At 34.0% G+C, this 24,901-nt stretch overlaps 1 protein-coding gene across 3 annotated transcripts; it reads left to right on the forward strand.

Moving 5' to 3' along the window:
• The first annotated feature begins 3,190 nt into the window (after positions 1–3,190).
• Positions 3,191–23,651, forward strand: LOC117330539 (laccase-3-like). 3 transcript variants are annotated; one of them, XM_033888924.1, is made up of 4 exons: positions 3,191–3,316; positions 3,699–3,706; positions 18,860–20,895; positions 21,220–23,651. In XM_033888924.1, exons 1-4 carry the CDS (start codon positions 3,206–3,208, stop codon positions 21,399–21,401), a joined length of 2,337 nt encoding a protein of 778 aa, XP_033744815.1. In that variant the 5' UTR covers positions 3,191–3,205; the 3' UTR covers positions 21,402–23,651. The 3 variants fall into 3 exon arrangements, with proteins under 3 accessions (XP_033744815.1, XP_033744817.1, XP_033744816.1); XM_033888926.1 differs by lacking the exon at positions 3,699–3,706 and having other exon boundaries at positions 3,209–3,316; XM_033888925.1 differs by lacking the exons at positions 3,191–3,316; positions 3,699–3,706 and adding an exon at positions 3,815–3,855.
• The last annotated feature ends 1,250 nt before the right edge of the window (positions 23,652–24,901 follow it).

A 24,901-nucleotide genomic window follows, 5' to 3' on the forward strand; every position in this document is an offset into this window, starting at 1 on the left:
AGAATTAATTTGTGTGCAGTGAGCAAGCCCTCCTGCGTGAGGACACAATATTGTTCAGGGGGTTGATCCCAGTGCTCCCCAACCCTGGCAATCCTTATTAATTATATATATATATATATATATATATATATATATATATATATATATATAACAATGGCATAGCTTAAGTATATATATATATATATTAATAATGCTGGGGGAATAAAATATTTGAAATTGAAAAAAAAGTCCCCGAGGAAAATGTGTTTCTTAGGTTTGTAGCTGTTTTCCTGTGTAAATAACATATGAAATGGGTACTTTCTCTATACGAGAATGAAGGGTCTTGAGGTTTGGAAAATCAAAACTATACACTCCTACTGAAAATAGAATGACGTAGGATTCGAGGTGTAAAAAGGCGATAATTCCCCAGTTGGGGGTTCCCCAGTGTACTGTAAATGTCGGGGTTACTGTCTTTCGAGTACCCGTGTGCTCTTATATGCCATTAAACTTATACAAGAACACATTTATTCGATAGAAAAAGCTTCAATCTTTAATTTGGTATAAATTTCACATCATTTGAACTTCAAACGAGCGAATAAAGGGATGGGGTCAATAGTAATAACAAATAGTAAATTATTTAGTCGTGTGAGTCCTTTTGTGATCCCTGCAATACAATCAAGCACTGTTTATGTTATCAATGTAAAGCAGAGACAAAAAGAGGGAGGACAACGTTTTAAGCATGTCAAAAAGCAAACTCTAAAGATGAAACAAAATAACAGAAACAGACAGTACTTATAAAACTGAAATAACTTTCCCCATAGGATCAGCACGGAAAAAATCTTATACTCGCTCAAGTGATGGGAAACATATGAATTAAGTACACCCAAAGGCAACATGCTGACTATGATTGCTACACAAATGTACACTATGAGGCGATAAAGCTCGTTCCTCTGGGAACTAACAAAGGAGCGAAATTGAACGTGAATTTATTGGAACATCACTGCTACTGTTGCATCGGACGTAGACGCCGATAATGGTTGACGCTGACAGGTCCGTCGTTGGTGAAATGTTCAAATTATGTAATCTTGAAATTAACAAAGTAAACGTAAGTGTGATGTACTTTTGAGGGCCCTATAGTCTGATAGTGATGTCTCCGGCTCGGCTACCATGTCATCCCCCGACAACACTTTCACACCACACCGCCCTCCGTGGCATGGTACCGGGGCGATCTATCTACGATGGTACGAGGTAACCGGAATAACTATAGTTCCAGTCCAGTTGATTTTCAAATCCGAATTAATGTCCTGATATATATCAATATACATAAACGTCTAAGTTACATGTGACAACCGTAAATATCTTGCTAAGTACGAAGTGCTAAGTGTGTGTATGCTTGTGCTCAATCTTGCGATAAGCATAGGTTGTGCCACTACCTATAAAACCCGAGAAAACAAACAAAATCAGAGAAAAAAAAAAAAAAAAAAAAAAAACAATACAAGATGTCTGCTATAAACTAGCTGAATTCATTCATTTAAACCCCTTTCAATATCCTCCTATATTTTTTGGCTCTGATCTTCTCTTTCAAAAGAACGTATCACATATTTTGAGTCTCTCTTGATGTTCTGAATATGTTGGGTTTCATAATGTTATCCGCTTCTGTAGTTCATCTTGTTGCCTTTTCATCGACCTCCTTTCTGAATCGGGACATGGTATTTTCCCTCTCTGAAATCACGCTTCTATCCATACAATGTCCGCTACAAAGACACGTTAACGGGTGTAACATTTTCTCTGCAGCTTTCTATATCAGGACTATCGGTTTGGTTAGAATCAGTGTTGGTCTCGTCAATTCAAATTTTTGGACCCGAACATTCCTGTCGCCGATTGTGTCATTAATGTGAACTATTCTCGCCTTCAGTGAAATATAAAATTTTCTACCGCAGTACTCTGTGCTATTCCAATATCAGACCGTTTTGTAAACATGCTGACTATTTGATAAATGACCCGGTGTTTTGGTAGGTTTATGACTCCAACTACTTTTTAGCCATCTGCTGTGTGTAAAGTGATCTTTTGTTTACGTCATCAGGAATCGCTTCGACGTCATACCGTCGTGCCCTGATCGTGATATTTAGACCTGCCACCGTCATCGAAGAAGGTATTATGCTCTCCCACCCGATACAAATACTGATCATGATCAATTTACATGTAATGAACTATTGGCTATGTATTGGCACAACGACACTATCTGATAAGCGCTTACATGTAGTATTGAAATTTACTGTTTCAACATGGAATCAAAGTAGTGATAAGGGTAACTGTATTGTGGACTTTACCATACAACCACTAGGCCATTGAACAAGCGATACAAAGAAGTGACTCATTTGGATTTTATGTAAGGATGATAAATCACGTGATGTTTATACTGCAAACACAGGAATGTCTTCAGAAGTGCTATTAACGCCCTAAAATGACCCGTAATTGACCCGCTAATAATTGGTTTTCAGTACAATGATTACAAAGAATGTGTTCTGTTAGTTCTGCACTCTGTTTTACCCCTTAGTATAACCGGTCTCGATGTGAACACCATATCACAGTTCTTTTTATTTTCGAATTTAACCGCAATCGTTCAATATCATTTTGATATTGATGATGTTATTACAGGTAAACAGGTACAGGTAAATGTTCCAAGAGTTCTTCCAAAAACCTCTCTTGGGAAAGGCGACTGATTGAAACAATAACTGTGTTTTGTAACGCTCAGAAAATTAATAAATCGGGTAAAACCAATATCATTTCCAATAACTACTTGTTATGTAACCTCTGTATCTAAATTGATATTTATTCTGTAACCTTCAGACTTCATACTACACTAAAATGAGTCGTTGGAAATACGCGCGCTTACATAACTGAACACCTATACAGACCAGAATTATATATACATCTATAGAACTATCAATCAGATCTGTGGGCTCTCTCAAAGAAGGTTGATGTATTTTACATTAATGATTTATAAAAGTAAACTTTAGTAAATGCTAAAATTATCGAAGATGTAATTGAATGAATCCATCTAATAACCCTCTATTCTATTGTTTGCTTTAGATCATTAACTTGAATCATCAAGGTTAATTTCCAGGGCTTGTCACAAGCAGTCCTTCGATATAAGTAAAGTGCTATGGGTCATTTACTTTGGTGACCTGTTCACCTGTGGTGTTTTGTATGTGTACTGCTGTATATGTTTATACACACGAAGACATCGCCATGCCCATCAGAGTCACACTCCTTCCGCCTACCTTACAGACATAGACAAGATCAAGTAAATCTGTCTGCTAAACAGCTGACGAGGGTATGTATTCTAATAGACGCGAGCTATTCTATAAGCAGGTAATGTATAACATGAATAATATCCGCAGATCAATCAAACATATTGATATATTATTTTAGGTTTTTATTATAAAATCATATCTATTTTGTAAGAAAAGCAAATTTATTTAAATACACTAAGCATCATAAAACATGTAACCGATACTTGTGAGCGTCAGTGTTTAAAGTTTATCGACACCCACGCGTCTCCTGTAAAACATATTTGTTTTCGATCTTTTGTACCTCTTATACAATTTTTAGTCCTGAAATATACCTGTTCTATGCTTATTGTTCGCCTTTTTACACGTATTTATGACTATACATTCGTCAGTCATGTAACAACTACTATGTATTTCCCGAGGCAGACATACAGGTGAGCATGTTTTCGTAAGCTCTTATACAATTTTTAGTCCTGAAATATACATGTACTATGCTTATGGTTCGCCTTTTTACACGTATTTATGACTATACATTCGTCAGTCATGTAACAAATACTATGTATTTCCCGAGGCAGACATACAGGTGAGAATGTTTTCGTAAGCTCTTATACAATTTTTAGTCCTGAAATATACTAGGCTTGTGGTTCGCTTTTGTATACGTATTTATGACTATACATTCGTCATTCATATTACAAATACTATGTATTTCCTGAGACAGACATACAGGTGAGCACGTAAGCTCTTATACAATCAATAGTCTTGAAATATACAGTTTCCATGTGGTATTAAAGTAGATATACGTGGTGTTCGATACTAGATTTTCTTTAGGGTATTACACATAGATTTATTTGGTAATCCGACACAGGATTCCATCTTTAAGAAAAATGTAATCTAGATTTAGATGTTCATTTAATGACCAGATACCTGATACCCATTGGTCAGATCGGTCAGCAAATAATGGTAATTGTGTTGTGTATTGAACCATAAAGCCGCTAGGTCAGTATAGACATAATTCACCTATCTAGGTTTATATAAAGATAGACAATCATGTTAACACTCTATAATACATCATTTTGACTCTGTAGGTAAGGCTTAAACTAAGGGACTTGTTAATATATCTATTAACAAATGATTTTTGTTTTAAATTTGATATTTCATTTAGCATTTTCTAATTTATAATTAGTCGTTTCAAAAAAGTTTGTCCTCCGGCGTAGTCATCACTGTTTAAAACAGTTTAGCCCAAGAACAGCTTGTTTAATTACGTTCACCCTGTTTATTATACATTCAACGTAAACATAAATAACTGATTATTTAGAAGAATGTTTGGAAAGGCCTTACATACTAGATAAGGTGGATACTTTGTTCGTCCTTTCTTCTTTTGAATATCACAAGATATCAAATCTAACTTCTCCTTTGCCACATTCCAGTAATTCATAAATTGTAACTTAAGAAAATATATGTAGAAATTTATCATTATTTCATTTTATTGATAAATGGCTTGTCCTTCCCCGTTACACTAATAAATTATGGATTTTTACCCTCAATTGGTCACTGAATATCGTAGGTATTGATATTTTGACCCAGGGTATTTTTTCTTTAATTTGGTATCATGTAATAATCTGAAATATTTCAGTGTTTTTGTGATGCCTGCCTTTCTGCTACCACAAGCATTAAACAATCCCTAACGATATTATAAGGGAAATACCTTTTTTTCTTGTTTACTCAATTTTATGACGCAAATTTATAACAATATTGCGTAATATCCTATTACCCCTGAGCTTTATCTTTGTCGTTTTGGTTTCCTTTAAAGGAAATAAGATGTCGTTTGTTCACACAGTTCGGAGACGAGGGGCACCTCAAGGGATGTTTGTGGATATTTCTGTTTTAAACAATCAATAGGTGCAGCAAAGCTAAAGTTATCGTATCTGCTAAAAAACTGCATATTGAAATCAATTGTGATTTTTCTCTATTGTAATGATTTTGATGCCATTGATTAATAATTAAACTTGTTTTTTTTTTATAATTTGCTAATATTGAGTACTACAGCAAAATCCTTGTCTATGGCCCCTTATTTATTTAGGTTGTTTATACACATATAATCATATAGTCGCGTAGGAGCTACCTGGCATTCAGCGGGATAGCAAAGGTCATGGTTGGCCGTTTGTAAAACTGTCTACTGCTTTCAAATATATGTATTCATAAGTTATCGGAGGAGGTACTGCTTGGTGTACGAAGCCAGCGTATTATAACGCTAATTTATAACTGTGCGCCAGCTACAAATACAACTATTTTCGCTTCGCTATGGAATATAGTTACTCTTCATATTAATGAAACATAGCAAGATGAATTTGTTAAATAAAAACAGCAGATGTTTCAAACTATTTTGTGTAACAAGTGAGAGTGTGATTATAAGAACAAGTTACATAATGCAAAGAGGATGTGATGAGTGTCTGTGTATATTTACCACACTCGTGATTCTCTTGTAAGACTTGTGGTTAAACTTTCGTTCTATTGTACCTATTTATGTCTCTTTATTCATCATTTCTATAACACAGACTGTCTCTTCCCTGAGGCAAGTGCTTTGATGTAAGCATATCGCATAAACTCTTAATATCTAAAATCTTAAATTGTATTGTTTACATTCGACTCTACACGGAAGATCGGGCGTTCGATATAATATGTATTATTTTCTGTATAACAAAACTTTTAGTGTGCAAACATCTTATGCACTGGAGCAAACCGAAGGCGTCTATATGAATAACTAAATAAATAAGTTGACTTGAGTTAATTCTCGGCTTGTACTTGAATACGACAAAACATATCTTGATGCGATTCTTAAGAAAAATACATGTCTGCATACCGTAAATTATAAGCTTCATACATAGATGTGTATAGTGTCTTGATAGTAAGTTTTGATAACCCGGTTAACATTTCTCATATTTTAATTATTATTTCTAAACAGTATATGTCGTAATTGTATTCGTTGGTACAAAGCTGAGAGGAGTAATAGTTCCGTCCAATATTGTATTTTATTACATTTTTACCAGTGAAATATCAAAAATTATTCATTCTATAAAAGTGATATTTTTCACTAGTGAAAAATATCACTTTTGCTGATTTGACCAATCAAATTAATGATGAGAAAATACCAAAATAATTGACCAATCAGAAAGCCCGACATATATCTCAGCACCTGGACAGGGGGGAACTACATTTTTTGTTTACAAATTATCGCTGTAGGCCTACAGTTGAGTGTAGACTAAAGGTTACACGCAAGTGGACTCCGAGTGCACTCCATTTGGACTTGGAGTGCACTCCGTTTGGACTCCAGGTAAACTTGGAGTGCACTCCAAGTGGACTCCGAGTCTACCTGGAGTCCTATATTATAAAGACACCATGCCTACCCCAGTTCTATAATAAGACTATATATCATAATTATATATATATTAATACTTTGATGCTTTTAATATAATTTACATATAAATAAATAATTTTTTACAAAATACTTTTGTTCTGTTAATATTACTATTAACATTTGTTTAGTCTACTAGGAATATTTCTTTTATTGTTAATACATGGTAATAATGCCTACATGTTAAATTTATATTTATCAAGATCCATAAAAGACAGTTATGCAATTTATGCTATAATCAGGTTTCTATGAAAGTTAATTGCTTATTATTTCATATTTCATTAAGATGTAAGTAAATTGTATTTCATTTTATTAAGGGATTGAAAATTATTTCAATTATAATATTTATTACTGTTCATATATCATGACTGTAAAGGAAGTTCAGATAATATATCTATATTATGTTATTGATTATTCAAAATATTGAAAGTTTACAGTATTTAATGAATTATGTGTTTTTTATATAAGACATTCTCTACATATATGTACTCAATTCAGGCAGAGACCTATATACTTAGTATATAGGTCTCTGATTCAGGCAAGTAATTATAAAATAAGCAAGCATTTTAGTTTATATATTTAAATGTATCATTAGAAAAATATACATTTACAACTGTACATATTTACGAGCATTACCTAGTTAAATTAATATTCTGACATAACGTACACACAAGTATGTAGTTCTTGACTACCCATAATAAATGACAGTATCTGTTTAATTGCTATTATTATTGGCCATGCATGACTGACTCTGGCCTGACACCCCTGATACTGTGCCAGGTGAGTTTTAGGAGCCAGCTACAGGTACTGTCCTGGGTTCACAGAAATACCTGTGTCAATACTGTCACAGTATGGCTTCAAATGATGAAGCTGTGCAAAGCAGGGTCACAGTGTTATAACCTCAGGCCAATTAACAGAACAGTAAGATTATCTCCTGACTTGAAGGAAAGGATTGTAGCTCTCCATTTGAGAGGCCTTAATCAGACCAAAATTATATGTATAAACGAAATACCAGTGTAATTAAGGTGGAAATGTCAAGATAAGTTGTAAAACCATTACAGGTTTAAGAAGACAAACTCTATTGAAATGAAGTAATTCTTTCATGAAATTAGAAAGTAAAAATAAGCTGTTTCTAATTACATTGTAACCTGCCAAAACCGTAAGTCATTGAAACTAAACGTATTGGCTGGTTTATGCAGGTGTCCGGTATGTAGAGGTACAATGTTGAATGATATAAGTTCAAAAAAATTAATGCAAATCAATTTAAGAAATCATGCAATTCTTATCTTGTTTATTCAAAAATATAAAGACATTGCTTTAAACAAATTAAGTGTAAAGAAACAGATTAAAGTAAAAAAAAAATAATTTCAGTGTAATTCAAAATGGTATAATGAATGTAAATTCACCATTTCCCAAAACCAACCTATAGCCTTATACCCGTACACATTGTTCTCGTCCAGGAAATAAGATTATAGAGCCTGAGGTAAAATTTGCCTCAGGGCAGTTGGACACGGCAACCTATGTACCATTTACCTGTAAAACTGACCTGTTGGAACTACGTTTTCTATTCCCATTCAGTCAATATCTATCATGATATGTGTCACTCATACATTGTATGTAACAGATAGAGGTCATGAATGTACAATGGTTGTTCAAGCCAATTATAAAATCATAAAGTTAAATGTTCAAACTTTAAAAAAAAATTGCATAACCAACACCGAAATAAAGTACAAAAAAAGTATGGGAAAAAAGTACTAAAAAAGCATAGAAAAAGTATGCTTTTTTTTACTCAATTTGGAACCGATATTCCAACACGGTTCCAAATTGAGTCAAAAAAAGTACAAAAGTACAAAAAAAGTCTAACAAAAGTATACCTTTAGTACATTTTATTGTTTTCATTAAGTACAGAAAAAGCACAAATATAGTACAGAAAAAGTACATTAAAAGTACAATAATAGTATAAAGTGCACAGGGCCAAATTGATGGTGTACTTTTTTTGTGCTTTTATACTTTTTTAGTACTTTTACAGGTAAGTCCATAAAGTACAAAAAAAGTACAAAAGTACAAAAAAAGTATGAAAATGGTACAGAAAAAGCAGGAAATTAGTACTGAAAAAGTAGGAAAAAAGTACCAATAAGGTAGGAAATTAGTACTGAAAAAGTAGTGGAAAAGTAGGAAAAAGTACTAGAAAAGTAGGAAAATAGTACTAAAAAAGCAGGAAATTAGTACTGAAAAAGTAGGAAAAAAGTACCAATAAGGTAGGAAATTAGTACTGAAAAAGTAGTGGAAAAGTAGGAAAAAAGTACTAGAAAAGTAGGAAAATAGTACTAAAAAAGTAGGAAATTTGTACTGAAAAAGTATAAAAAAAAAGTAGGAAAATGGTATTGAAAAGAAGGAAATTAAGACTGAAAAAGTAGGAAAAAAGTACCAATAAGGTAGGAAATTAGTACTGAAAAAGTAGTGGAAAAGTAGGAAAAAAGTACTAGAAAAGTAGGAAAATAGTACTAAAAAAGTAGGAAATTTGTACTGAAAAAGTACAAAAAAAGTACTGAAAAAGTAGGAAAAAATTACCAAAAAAAGGGACTTAATTTAATGGTGTAGGAAATTAGTTCTGAAAATATAGGAGATAAGCTTAAATGAGAATACTGCATGCTTAAACAATACATACATCAGTCCCATTCCTAAGAGAAATGCACAATTGTATCAAGTGAAAACAAACTTTGAAATACAAGATTAGTTATCCAATCACAATTCCACTGAGTATAATTTCATGCCATAGCAAAGTCTTGATCTAATAAGCTCGAAATTTGTTTACAGATGGACATCTATGTATAAGGGCAATAACTTTTGATAAATTATTCTAATATTTTTTTCAAGCAGGAAAACACAATTCTATATCATGTGTATGTAGGAGATCCAGACAAAAAAAATATACTATTCTAAATAAAAAGGGCAATAACATTTGTAAAAATTGTCGAATCATAATTCCTCTTGAGGAAACACAACAAAAAAATGTAAATAAAAAACAATGCATAAATGCATACTGAATACAATGAAGTATGGTATATGCATAATGTTGCTTGCTTAAACTGGTCAAATCCAAGTAAGTGTGAATTCGAAAAATAAAATGTCTGATTCTCTTCATTCCTTTTTTGCTTTATGCGAATCATTGCCCTCAATTCGGACCACAATGCAATATCTTTAAGCTTTCCCTCACTTCAGAATGTACTGCATAATCTGTTGGAAGAAAGAGAAAATTTTAAAATATTTTTTATATCAAAACTTGTGAAGATTTGTTTAATATAAAAATGTAGATAATTTTCCTTATATATGCACCTGATCACTTTACTGTCATTTATTACATGCATGTCTGCTTGGAAGTCTTTTTATCAAGAAAAGCTAGCCACAGGTATACAAGTTTAAAGCTACAACATAAAACTTTTAATTATAAGGATAAGTACTTCAAGCTACTCCAGAATTCTCTGACAGTTTGTTTCATCTTAAATTATGCAACTAACTATCAAAATACTCCAAAACACAGATTTTTTTTATTCAATCATTTCTTGAGATCATTTTTTTGTGAATTGATCATGATCATGACATACAACAAATTTTCAATGGATTTTATTGACTTCGTTTTTGAATGTATTTTCTTCAAATTCCATATACTATAGTAGACAATTATTAGCTCATTTACCGATATTTTTACATATGTTCCCTAAAATAGATAGATATACACATGTTGCCCGAAATGTGACGTTACTTTCGTTCTTATATTCTAACTTAAAAATGTCATTGCTATTTTTTTTTGAATTTGATGCAATATCTCTTGAAATCAACTACAAAAAATTCTGTAAATATTATCAGATGAATAAGCAAATAATTCTTTACATGCAAGTGAAATTTCAATAAATTCCATTGAAAAACGAAGCCATAAAAATTAATTGGAAATTTGTCAAAATGCATGAAATATGTAGTAAAGATATTACGAATTTACCGTTACGTGACAGAAATAAAAATGCAATATAACTACGTCGAAGTTCGTCAATAAAGAAATAAAATTCTTCTTGTTCTCAATATTTGGGTGCTATCAATCAGGATGCTTATAAAATCCCAGGCGTATGGTAGCATAAATCTGTAAATTGAATACTTACGATTGAAACACACGTGGATCTAGCAGTTCTTTGTTAATTAAACTCGGGCCGTGTAAACTGTAATCGGTGATGAATTCATTATGAAAACCCTGAAACACGAAGTAATCAAATATTAATATTAACATGTGTAGGCCCCTATTCACCTATATAATGTGAAACGATGTAGGAACGTGCAGAAGACGAAATAGATTTAAATAATAAAATTGTAAACTTACCTGGTCGCGATATCTGTGATATTTTCGGGTGAAAATGAGCATTTGTCGCCAAAAACAACAAGAAAGCTGATATTCTTTGGCCACTTACAGACAGATAGTCGATCTTCTCCAGTTAGGCAAGAAAATGAATTTCGTTTTTAGGCTATTCTATATCAAAATCGTGTTTGTTTATGTTTTTTCCGTAGATAAACATCCGGTGAAATTCAAACATGGCTATCAGACTTCCCGCTAAAATCTCGCTGTTTGTTGCATCATGGGATACAAAAAAAGTTTTGTCGGAGATCTACTGTATCGATTTCATTCTTTTATTACTTGTTTTTTATATTCTACTTCCTTAACCTCTATTGTTCCATACTTTTGGTATTACTACTTCAGCATTTAAAGCTTGAACATTGCATAAAATGATCGCACGAAGCGAACTCGTCAAATCTCGGTAGTTTCCGTAAACCGAAGTAAACAAACGAGATCACGGCCCCGAGGTCATAGGTGAACTGACCGATGGTAATCTGACACAGGTATAAGCCTCGTCAGTACCTGTTATGTAATCCGGATGTTTTGTTTAAATGAGGGTAGACACCTGTGATCTGATCGTAGTGAAAGGCAGTCAAGCTTGACAATATAAATTGTTATAATTAACGCCGCGGGCATAAGACTTAGTCTAAGAGGGGCAATATGTGTACAGGTGAGACGGGAGGTACACAGGTAACTCCAATAAACAATAAAGCGGTATGATTTGCCATTACAGTCGACTGTCGCTTATATTAATTAACACCACGGGTGAAATTAACTTTCGGTACGACGTTAAGCATATATCCTGATCGCTTTGTTAGCTTAACACACAGGTTTCAAGATTTAGTTTAAAACAGTTGAAATATTTTTGATCGATCTTGGTGTTGCAGTTATTCAAGCCGTCTACTATATCAATTAAAATATTTATGATAGATCTTGGTATTGATCTTGATTTTTGTATAAAATAGAGTATTTTATTTGTACACACAACACTCCTACGAGATCATTCTACAACAGATTAGAGTACAGCTACATTGTGTCGTTGTCCGAATTATCGTACGATCTTGCTAAATAAATATCAGACAAATTAAAGTTTTCTTTTTGTGTTCACTTTCACCATTTCAATGAATGCGATGTAATTCTGATTTAAATACCGGAATATTGTTCCTTGATCATGCCTGTTTGTTGTCAGTCAAGCCATATCGAGATCGAGATCATCACAGCGCTTGACTTCAATATACGTTTTACAAAGAAGCGTCCGAGTGACTATATCAGTATTATACATGTTTATATGAGTATATCGGTGAATATTTTGACAGAACACGACGTGATTTCGGGTGCAATTATCAGATGTAATCTTAAAACCACGTATATCCAGCAAGTATATGATATGCAGACAAAGAGCAGGTGATTTTAATTTCATTTGAATGAATTAAAAGCGTATTACAGGCACGGGCACGGGCACATGTGTGTTCGTAGAGTGATCCCCGATCTGGTAGAGGTTAACGTTTGGATAAACGAAATGTTTTAAACTCCGTTAAAGAGTTTATAATTAAAGCCAAAATACTGTAACTTCAAAGAACGATCTTGAACAAAATTTTTATAGAGCTAAGTTTTGACGTTCGTCACATGAACGTATAGTAACATTCAACAATGTGAAGTTTATTACTTCTGAGATGCATATGGAAATACAAACGAAAAGTGACAAAGAAATCACAGTTAAAATGTGTGAACCTTACTAACAAAGTACATTGAAGTGAAATACTTATGATAATAATTGTTGAATTTTAATTATTTTTAGATAAATTTCTGTGGTACTGATCAAAGTATTAAAAGTATTTTTTAGAACATAAAAAAGACAAAAAAAAAACAACAACAAAAAACGAGATCAAAAACATTTGATATTACCAAATGATAATTTTCTGTATCTTATTTGATAGATATTTGTTGTGGTTAATCCTGGGTATTATTTTTTTAGTCTTAGATTTGTAGTCGACTGAAAAAGTCAGATTTAATTTTGAAAATATTAATATGCTATAACCCCTCGCAATGTCTGAAAATATTCTAAGTCCATAATAAGTACAAAAAAAAAACACAATGGCATTAGCTGAAAAATTCTAAGTCCCAAAAAAGTAGGAAAAAAGTACATCCATATTTTCACAATCTTTCAAAACAATTCTAAGTCAGATTTTAGCACAAAAAAAAGTACTCTGAAAAATTTCAGAGTCCAAATAAAGTACAGAAAAAGTACCCTGAAAAATTTTTAAGTCCAGAATAAGTACAAAAAAAGTACTCTGAAAAATTTCAGAGTCCAAATAAAGTACAGAAAAAGTACCCTGAAAAGTTTCTAAGTCCAGAAAAGTACAAAAAAGTACTCTGAAAAATTTCAGAGTCCAAATTTAGTACAGAAAAAGTACTCTGAAAAATTTCTAAGTCCAGAAAAGTACAAAAAAAGTATACTTTTTTGGTACTTTTTCAAAAAAGTAGGAAAAAGTGTATACTTAAAGTAGCATAAAAGTATACTTTAGTGTGCTTTATTTCGGTATGGGAAGGCCCGCTGCAGTTGGTGTATGGAATGTTTGATAAGTATTTACTTAACTCACACATGAAAATTATATTAATCTATGTTGATTTACCTCTAATACTCTATACATACTTCCATTATAATATCAAAGACATTAAGTAATAGTACCAGTTTGAAAAAAAAAAAAAATCAAATATTTTTTTTTTATATTGACTTATAACTGTTTTAATAATACTGTAATAGGAATGGACAATCATATAATTTCAAAAGTGTCAGATATCGACCGTCACAAGTCTGTACCTATATTCTATATGACCTTGGTATAGGTCAGCCTGAGTTTCCACTAGCCCTGACACCATACCAGACATGGTGTCAATGCCAGAGGAAACTCTGGCTAGGTAAAGGTAAGGTGTGATGACCAGTTTCCATCTAACAATTAAGGGGGTCTTTATCTAGTTAGATGACCATGTGTACACCTGTCCAGATCTTCACACCTTACGAGGTAAACTTGGAGGAGGGGTCATTATTGGGGTCAGTGTAAGTCTGTCTTTTCTCCACATTCATGTAATCACACGTGATATACAGGTAAATATTGAGCTGGAAGTTGGGGGTTGGGGGTTGGGGGTGGGGTGGGGGGGGGGGGGGGGGGGGGGGGGGGGGTGGAGGAGGATATATCTGATATAACTGTTAAAAGAACTCCATGTATGACCTGGATTTAATGAGGCAGGCATAACAAAAAAAAAGTTTGTTTACCAAATAGAAATGTAAGTCTGATGTTAAACTGTAAATCAAAATTAGACATTAGATCCGGAATATGCTATCAAGGTGATAAAAAAAAACTTTTTTTTTTTTGTATGTTAAGATAAATATAAACTGTTGGAAGAAAAGTATTTGAAATATATTAAAAACAGTACTTAGTACTTCGAGTACAAGTTATGTCCAGTACACAATCAAACTCTACATTTTGAGAGACCACACACAACTTGCCAAATACATTTTTGTTTATTGCCAATTTTCTACTAATTGACGTGGCTTGTTAAAACTCTTCAAATCAAAGGAATGCTATCATACATTTTTCAACGAAGTGCCAGATCTATTTATTTTACATAGGGTTAAGTAATAGAAAAAATCAATTATATTAGATGCTGTTAGTTAACCAACAAAAAATGAACCAACAAAATAATAAGATGATATATACAAAGATAAAACAGTATATATAGTCAAAATGTATAAGAGTATACATCTATCTATAAACATTATGTATATACATTGTATGTACTTGCATGGTTACAGGTACATGTGATACATGTGGACCCAGGTAGGATTGGGGCCTGATAGGACTCCAGGTAAACTTGGAGTGCACTCCGAGTGCACTCCAAGTTTACCTGGAGTCCAAACGGAGTGCACTCGGAGTGCACTTTGTGTAACCTTTAGTCTACACTCAACTGTAGTTAGCATACTGGGTAGGTTTTTCGTTGATAAAAAATGTAATAAACAGAATATCTAACAGTGTCTTCAGTAATACCAAATATATTTCACTCGTGTGGCTAATATTTAGATATTTTTCACTCGTGCTGCGCACTCGTGAAAAATATCAAAATATTAGCCCCACTTGTGAAATATATTTGGTATTACTGAAAACACTGTTAGATATCCTCTATATATTACTGAGGTCCTGAACGCGCTCCTTGTTTTTGTATGCTTATAGATACACCTGGTTAGTGTCCTTTCGAAATATCAAGTTAGTTTTATTTTATGGAATACTTGTACCGAATTTTAAATCTTGACATCCAGCATGATATATTATACTTTCTTATTATTTCTGACCAAAACGACAATAAAAGGAAAGCATTATTTAACGTAGTAGAAGAGAGTCATCTTTAGCAAGAAGCTATACAAATTACAATGAAAACGTTGACTATCATAACTCATTCATTTGACAATCTGTTTTCTTAACAATTTCATACGAAATGTTGGTTGTGCATTGTCCGATCGAAACTGCCTTAGAGTTGGTCCCTGGAGACATGTCTGATATGTAGTGTTATAGCCTATGGTGGTATGTTTATATGCCACTCATAACTTCTAAGTGAGAGGATCACTTGTTTATCATAGGCGTAATACTACGTAGATACATATTCAATAGAAACAGATATACCTTGTCTGGCGCTGATCACGCTGTAGATCAAGAGATATAGAGAAGCTACATGTTTTAAATACACCACCATGACGCAGCCTATCTGAGTAGCTGTAATGATATATGTTTTCCTTTTATACAAATGTCACAATGGTGACACATGCTGAGATCCCTAGCCTTGTCTAACCACAGGTAGAAGTACAGATATAAATAAATTGTCTAACGATATTCATTTGAAAATAAAGTAGTTCCGAGAAACAGTACATTTTTAAGCAATTATATAACGACACATTAGCATTAACTCATTATATCAAAATGGAATTATTTGTTCTCATATTGAAATATTTGTTTGGTGTGTTTCAATAAAAAAAATATAATAATTGTTTTCAGTGCCTATAAAAGAGAAATACGTAGAATTTGAACACTTTGCCATACCTCTTAATTCTTGTTTCTAATCCGAGCTTTATTCAAGTTCAAGGCCGCTAACAAAGGGTCATTTCCGTCAAGGATTTATATATGTAATGATCTACTATAATGTTTGAGCTTGTGAAAGATAACTGTTACTGTTACTTTTATTGTGAAATAAAATATTATGTTCTCCCAGTCGAACTAGTCATAATTATTTTACAAGATGTATGAGTTACATATTAGATCAGTTTGCTTATAAGGCAAGACTTGATTAAGGAAAATATAATTAAATATGTGATTTCTATGGATGGTAACGATTTGTTACAAAGATTATTCACAATTGATCCTATGCAATGTTAATATTTATAATTTATATATGAAATTCAGTTTTGTGAAATTGAAATAATAATAACAATAACGATATCTTATGTCGTATATTTTCTAAAATTCATATTTTTATTGTTTATCTTATTTAGTCGATTACAAACAGATTTTTTGAAATACCTGTAAAGGAAATCGCGATGCTTTGTCCATTTACTTTAAGTACAAAACAAGAGTGATTAGGTCACTAGTATAACAAAAAATATTATTTTGACCAAACATAGCATGTGAATTATGAGAGGAGAGAGTTACATATGGGAAAACAGAGATAAATCTTTAAATCCTTCCTTTAAGAATTATAGAATCTAATTTGATATTGTTTAAGATATTATTTGTTGAATGGGAATGATATTGACAAAAAGACGGTCCCAATAGGGACCACAGAACCAAAGGATTTCCCATAGACGATAGTGTTAACGTTTACCACTGTCCTGCTTAAAGCTGACAGTGCAAGTTAAAAAGCATCCAATTGAGATTAAAAAAAAAAAAAAAAATACATGTACAGATTTCCAAAAATCGTTTCCGAGACATCCCCCAATTATGGTAGTGTCGTATCTAAGGACGGGCAGACATTTTTCTTTTTTGTTATGCGTGGATACAACCAAGCCGCCGCTGCTATAAAAAGAACGTGCTTCGTCACACTCACATTCACTCTAACCTCAGCTGTTCACGGTGACAACATTCCAATATTTTCTGACAAATGATGATATGAAATCCGACCTTAAAATAGAGGTTTTTTTTAACCCATAATAGCGTGATGATGCAAGCGTTTGCGTGACAGTAATGCTACTTTTAACAATATGTTTACAAAATGGGTCTATGGAAAAATGACTTGGGCTATGTGATTTCAATTTTCTGTATGTAATACATAGTTTATGTTACAATGTGTTTACATGTTTAGATTTAGATTTTTTAAAAAGGGGGTATATTATAATCACCTTTTATATTTTGGCCTAGTTTGTAGCATTTTTTGTGTGTCATTCTTTTAAATTAAACCCCTCCCCCCCCCCCCCCCCCCCCCGCCCCCTAAAAAAAAGTCTTAAACTCTGAAAATGTGGTAGTATATACATGTTACGGTGAGTGATTACTGTCATAGCTGCGCTCTTCTAAGGCTTTGCCTTCATTCAAATTACATTATCGCATAGGTTGGAACGCTCGACACTCGACATTCGAGCAACATAGTTTTCGCGCTGCAAATGAAGCTCATATTGTGCATGTTCTGGTATTCTGTATCACCGATACGCTTCGTTTGACATGGCGTATTAGAAGCAAGCGTCTGAAGGACCGTTAGTGTAATGTTCTAATTTTCATCCGGAAAAGAGGAAAAATATCCGGAAAATGTTAATTGCGTTTGGGAAATCAAACAAATAAAATTCTTTTAGAAAAAAGGTAAGCACCAGTAACATAGATTACATTATAATTTATGAAAGAAAATGGTAAAGATTTAACAAAAAAATCCATCAATCTCAGATTCCAAAATAACTGCTCTAATTTGGTAATTTGAGCCATACTTGAAGCAAAAGTTTTGGGGTACCAGCAAAGTAAACGGCCGTAGTGTGAAAAGTAATATGGTGAGGTGTAATTTTTCTTTTTTTTTTCTTAAAGCATACATATGAAATTTTTAATTAAGCTAAAAAAAGGGGAGTCATTTTTCTGTTCATTTTTTCAGGAAAAAAATAAACGTGTATTTTTTTCAATCAATTTTTCACTAAAAATAACAGGTTTTCGTATAAAAATAGCCATATTTTGTTAACCACCCAAAGAATCTTCTCTTTTTTGATAATTATGAATGATATTGCTCATACTGATGATATAAATAGGATATAAAGTTCGTTTTATGCTTGAGGTGAATATTATCGGGAAAAGATAAAATCTACCAAAATCCTTAAAAATATGGTTCAGCTATTAATTAATACGTATCTTTATGTGGCCCTGGTAGTAAAACGAACGTGGTGACATATGTTTTTTATGTGCTTTTTGTGATACGAGCATAATTAACATTGAAATTAAAATAAAATTAAGGAGATCTATCAGAGGAAACCCGAAGGGTCGGTCTACCTTAATGAACTTTCCCAAACAAAAACAGACTGGAACATTTTTTTTTTTTTTTTTTTATATTTTACATCTACATATATTGCCCAGCCCACGCATAAGATTTTGGAAACTTATCTCACCTGGTTTATCCAATCAGTAGGCCCCGAAACATTCACCTTACTATTAAATCTCCTGTCCACAGGAAAAACCCACAGTCTATTTTTGATTTGGTTCTGTGGTCCCAATAGAGAAAATGTGGTAATTCTTAAAAACTCTTCTTCAGTATCAATGTACGTTTCATCTTTATTTTCGGCAGATACACCATGGAGCATGAACGAATCCTCATGGCACTGCTGTTTTTAATGATGATCACGATAGAAAATGTGATATGTTTCGAATGTGAGAAGGAAGCAGTAGTATGCGAGACAACTCTGGTTATACATCACAAGTTGACGATGATGCATGACGTCCATCGTAAAGTGTATCCATATATGGGAAGGCTATATAAATTTGACGTCATCAATCCTGACCAATCTTTAGATGTGCCTATGAGTGAAGTTATCACGGCAGACGGTTGGGAACAGGAGCGTCTCGTGACTGTTGCCAACGCAAGTCTTCCAGGCCCTCCTATCATAGTTTACGAGGGACAGAGACTCAAAGTCAACGTAATCAATGAGTTACAATCTGATACTGTTACAATCCATTGGCATGGTCTTCCGCAGTACAACACCCCGTGGATGGACGGGGTGGCGTTTGTTTCCCAGTGTCCCATCCTTCCCGGACAGTCCTTTACTTATGATTTCATCGCGGAACCCAAGGGAACGTACTGGTATCACTCTCACGTAGGCTCTCAGCGTACAAAGGGACTCAATGGTGCACTGATAGTTAGAGAGAGAAACCCAACACTGAATGTGCCAGAGCATATAATTACTGTACAAGGATGGAATCATGATTGGGACTCGGACATGGATCATCAAAAGATGGTTTATGGAATATTTGAAAACACGACATTACTTCAAACGTCAAAGTCCCTAGATGGAACATTTTTTAGTCGATTCAAATTGACGTCAGCCCTGATAAATGGTAGGGGAAGATATTACTATGACATGGAATCCGACAAACACAACAATGCGCCACTGGAAGTATTTTCAGTTACACATATGAAACAGTATAGATTTAGAGTGATAAATGTCGGTGGTTTATATCCATTTAGGGTGTCTGTTGATGACCACAACATTACACTTATTGCTTCTGATGGATATGACTTTGTACCTGAAGCCGCACAGTCTTTCATTATCAGTCCAGGCGAACGGTATGATTTCATTCTCGACGCTAATCAGCCAATTGGGAATTATTGGTTCCGTGCTGAATCACTAGAGCTTGATAACATGCACAAGGCTTTGGCAATTCTAAGGTACAGCACAGCAACTCTGGAGGAACCATCTTCGTCTAAACAGCAATGCACTTCGACATCTGAATGTATAGTCATCAACTGCCCTTTCACGTTTTTTCCTTCGTCCGATTATACTCAGTGCAAGCACTTCGGTCATCTGAAATCTGCAACAAATGATGACCCCGCCCCTGCATCTACTGGTGTTGATGGGGATTTTAAAGAGTACTTCCTCAATTTTGCTTTTCCTGGAACAACTGTTACACCCGGATCAGTCAATGGACGCAAATTCAAAAATCCACAGGTTTCAGCTTTAACGCAACCTCAAGAGATTGAAACAACATGTGATAAAGCTGACTGTGGAGAAGAAAGAATATGCGAATGCACTTATTCCTTACCGATAAAACATAATGATGTAGTTCAATTTGTTTTCTTAAATATGGGCAAGGGAAGAGGATGGGCACACCCTATTCATCTGCATGGCTACTCATTCTACGTTGTTAAAATGGGCTACCCGTCCTATAATGAAACGACTGGGCAATACCTCTCACAAAACTCTGATATTGACTGTCGTGGTGCGGGCAATCAAGACAAGAGTTTTTGTAATGATGCAACGTGGAGTGATCCGAATTGGTTAGGAGGTAATGTACCGGATGTAGAACTTGCTAATGCGCCGCGTAAGGATACCATAATGATTCCAAGTGGTGGATACGCTGTAGTCAGAATAAAGGCTGATAACCCAGGGGTTTGGATAATACATTGTCACATTGAGGTACATAGCACTGACGGAATGGCAATGTTGATCAATAGTTCTTACGGCATTCACCCTACCACACCAAAAGGATTTCCACAGTGCCGCGGATTCCCCTCAAATATCGGTGAGAATCAGGAGAAAATACAACCGGAAGTGACAACACCCGATTCCAGTCCTGATGTAACGGCGAGACGGAATACTGAAGATGGTATGTCATTTCTTACCTCTAATAACTGTTTTAAATCTGTGATGGTGTGTTATAGATACCTTAGGAGTATTGTTCCTCTCTAGCTAACCAAACACAAGACTTAATGTTGTAATGGTATCACATATGTCATTCCTGAAGGATACACTTTTAAAAAATATCAATGGTGTTGCAAAGTCTGAACATTTATATATATATATATATACCGTTTCAAATTATGGTAGAGCACATACGTATTAAGTTAAGACAGGGTGTTCACAATCGAATAACTATTATAAATTGTATTTGCTTTAACTCTTAAACGCTACAAACATTCTGTCATTGCAGAAGGGTACACCATGAAAATGTTCTGGGTGACTGTCGCTGTCCTAGGAATTGTTATGTTGCTAATGATGGCATATATTCTGCATCTTCGAAAGGAAGTGAAGACTCTCAAGACATCCACATCGAACACTCAATCCACCGAAAATCTGGGGGTATCTGTTACTAATGTGGCATTTAAAGCATAGACTACAATGCAATGTGTAACCTTGACCCTTACATCTACAACACCACACAAAAAGGGTCAAACTTGTGAAGTCCCAAATAGCTTTGATTTAGCGTAAATCTTTATCCTGTTTATCAAAGGTTTCTGCCTGATTATCATATGAGTGTTTTGCATATATAATAATTGTATAATAATCAAGTATATCGAAACACATTCTTTACTAACTGTATCAAAACATAAACCTTTTTGATTCTTATCTTATAACTGCATAGCGGTTATTATTCGAGAGGATTATATTTGCACTATATTCACGTTTCCATAATACCAGGAATTCTAAATACAATCGAAATATTTAGTACAACACTGACGTTATGCAGATGTGTCATAGTACCGTGTACAATGATTACCTGGTTATGTATACAAAAAATTCCATGGTAACCTGGTTATGCATAGAAATAGTCGTGATAACCTGGTTATGTATTGAAATAGTCATGGTAACCTGGTTATGTATTGAAATAGTCATGGTAACCTAGTTGTGTATAGAAATAGTCATGGTAACCTCGTTGTGTATAGAAATAGTCATGGTAACCTAGTTGTGTATAGAAATAGTCATGATAACCTAGATATGTATAAGCATCGTTAATGTGGTGATAAAATCACCGTGCTAAGTTTAGATCTTGTGAACTACGCGAATTAATAATGTAGTTTGAAATTCTTTTACGTTATTTCGAAAATAACCCCTGTCATACTCAGCTGGTATACTTTTCAACATTTGATCTATTCCGGAATAAAAAAAGCCAACAAACTTTCAAAGTATATAGAGAGAACATAATTTGGCATGTACATACCAGACTCCGGAAATAGTTAATTAATACTCAGTCTTGTCTACTGATCGTCTTACAGGTAGAATGATAGAATAATCTTATACTTAAAACCACTAGATGTATAATGCCTTTATATGACCATATTTGCATAACAGCATTGCAGCCTGTTCAAATGAAATCTTATTCATTTTTCAACGCTTAATTATCTTATACTAATTGTACTTATCAACAAAGGTGGAAGCGCGTCAACATTCTTACTTATTTCACTTATTTGCATTGTGATTTTATTGTTTTGGGGATACTTTAAGGCACTACGATACTTTGCCCTAAATTGGCCTACGTCTAAATTTCCATTTCATAAAACAGGCAATATTGCAAAAATATTTCCTATGTGAAAAGATTTGATATCATAGTTATTTTCTCTAATTCTCTAAAATTCGAAATTCCATACTTCAAATGTCTGTTTAGTTACGGTGAAATAAGTACACAAAGAATGTTAACATTTATTTTTAGAATCGGCTGTATGTATATAGTCTGTAGGTTTTTGTTTTAAGTAAAGAGAACTGGCGTTAGATGACGTTACTTGTTAATCAGTAACTTTTGCTGGAATTTAATTTCGCTATATTCGAGATCATTACCCAGCGGTAATTTATATATTGTAGAATGTTTACAAGGCAATATTTTGCGATATATATTACCTGTAAACTAATTCCGACAAAGACAATCGAGAAATATTAGGAACGAGAAATTGAACAGGCATACAGCATAAAAAGTGTTCCTTGACCTCCGTTTAAGTATTTTCATTTAGAATTTAAGAATTTGTCATGAAGTTGCTACACATAAATGGATAATGGAGATACTGCATACTTTGTCTTGTTTCTATTGAAATATCACAAAAAGTTCATTCTGTAAACATGGCTGTTCCGCCGGGTTTAATTTCGCGATTCATTATAGGTAGACTGTACGGGCGGGGTATATCCACGAGTTCCATCAATAATACATACATCGCAAAATAATACAAATTGGGGATACTTTCCCGGCCGGAAGATAATCGCATATTTTGCATAATTAAAATGGCCCTCGCGTAAATTCCCATGTTTACAGTATCGAAGCTACAATCATTTTTTTTTTTGCGAAACTCGATTACTGTTTGTTCATTAAGATTTTTACCGCTGCCAAGTTAACTCGTTTATATAAGTTCCATTTACGTTAATTAACGCTTTATTATGGATCATTTTAATGTCTTTTATATTTTGATATGCGTTTTGTTTTTTCGTGATATTTTGTATCTTTTTACATTTCTCTTATGTTTCAAGCCCACCATTTCTCTTATGTTTTAAATGCACAGTATAATGTTTTAAAATTGCAATCTGTATATTTTACTCACATATACATATATCTTAATTTTGAATAAAGCTATGGAATACAAATATGCGTATTCTGAATGATATTGTTTTCATAATGATTGTTATGAAAGCTACATACTCTTACATAACACATACATGCCTTATGAGTCAACAGTCAAAGCGGAACCAACCCGATTGTTTCCCAGGGTCGCAGTCACTGAAGGAATAATCAAAAATATTAAGATACAGACCATTTAAACATCAGATCCAGAATACCTTCGTCTAATATATCCCAAAACCGTCCCGTAGCAGATCGCAATTTTTTTTCGACTGTTGACCGGTCAATATTTTTGATCGTTAACTGGCGCGATTGAATGGTGTTTTGTTCTCCCCTACACACTGCATGTTACACTTAGCACAAGTAACAAGGTATATATGATATTGGCCGATGTGCAGTAAACTGACCGGAGGATGTGGTAGTTCTTTCCATTAGTCTTACAATTGAATTATTTGACGCTATGAGTAAACGGAAAACAGTTTACAGCTCTTACTATTACATGTTTTGAAACAGCCACTGACAGTAGCAGTAGAGGATGAAAGTAGCTTACCGCTGACCAAATCTATTTTGGTCTGCGGTAAGCTAGTAAAGATGGTTCCGGGAAAATATCGCGTTGACCTGACGATAGCAGGATGTGTCAGTGCTTATGGCAGATTGTTGACAGTGATGGCATACCGGGATGAAAGGTTACTACACAGGTATTTTTCCAGTTTTCGGTCTGGCTTTGTATTATAGAGTACTCGGCCTGTCCAATGCTTTTACCTTATTGATCTCACGATCAATCAGGGATGCTCCATATCCCCTACTGAGAAGATGGGATCTTAGCTCTTCACAACGGCGTCTGAAGTCCTCGTCGTCGGAGGCGGTACGCATGATTTTCAGAGCTTGGGAATGTATCTGTTGAAGGATACCTATTCTCTCGAGTGTCCCAAGCTGCACTGCAAGCTTTGATGTCGTCCTCTTGTGGGATATTAGTGTAGAGGGAGATGACATTCATAGTGACTTATCCTCAGTTAATGACTTCATAGTGTAGATAGATAGTCCGTGGTGTCTTTCAAGTAATATGTAAGCTCTCTAAATGATGTCTTAATTGCAAGTCGGTGAATTTCGAGATCTGTTCTATAAGGGTGTCCAATCGAATAAATAAGAGGTCGGCCAGGGTCACCAACCTTGTTGATTTTAGGGAGGAAATAGAAATTCCCTGCTCTTGGGTAATCGTAGCGCAAAAAAACAGACTGTATCCTTGTCAATATCTCCTTTGAGTTGTATTCTGCTGATGGCGGCTTTGGCTTTT

The sequence above is a fragment of the Pecten maximus genome, chromosome 7 (assembly GCF_902652985.1).
Source record: "Pecten maximus chromosome 7, xPecMax1.1, whole genome shotgun sequence".
NCBI lineage: Eukaryota > Metazoa > Mollusca > Bivalvia > Pectinida > Pectinidae > Pecten > Pecten maximus.

Coding starts and splice junctions, on each gene's coding strand:
- LOC117330539 (XM_033888924.1), top strand. CDS start 3,206: ATGTTTATACACACGAAGACATCGCCATGCCCATCAGAGTCACACTCC. Junction 20,896..21,219: donor GAGACGGAATACTGAAGATG/GTATGTCATTTC, acceptor CTGTCATTGCAG/AAGGGTACACCATGAAAATG.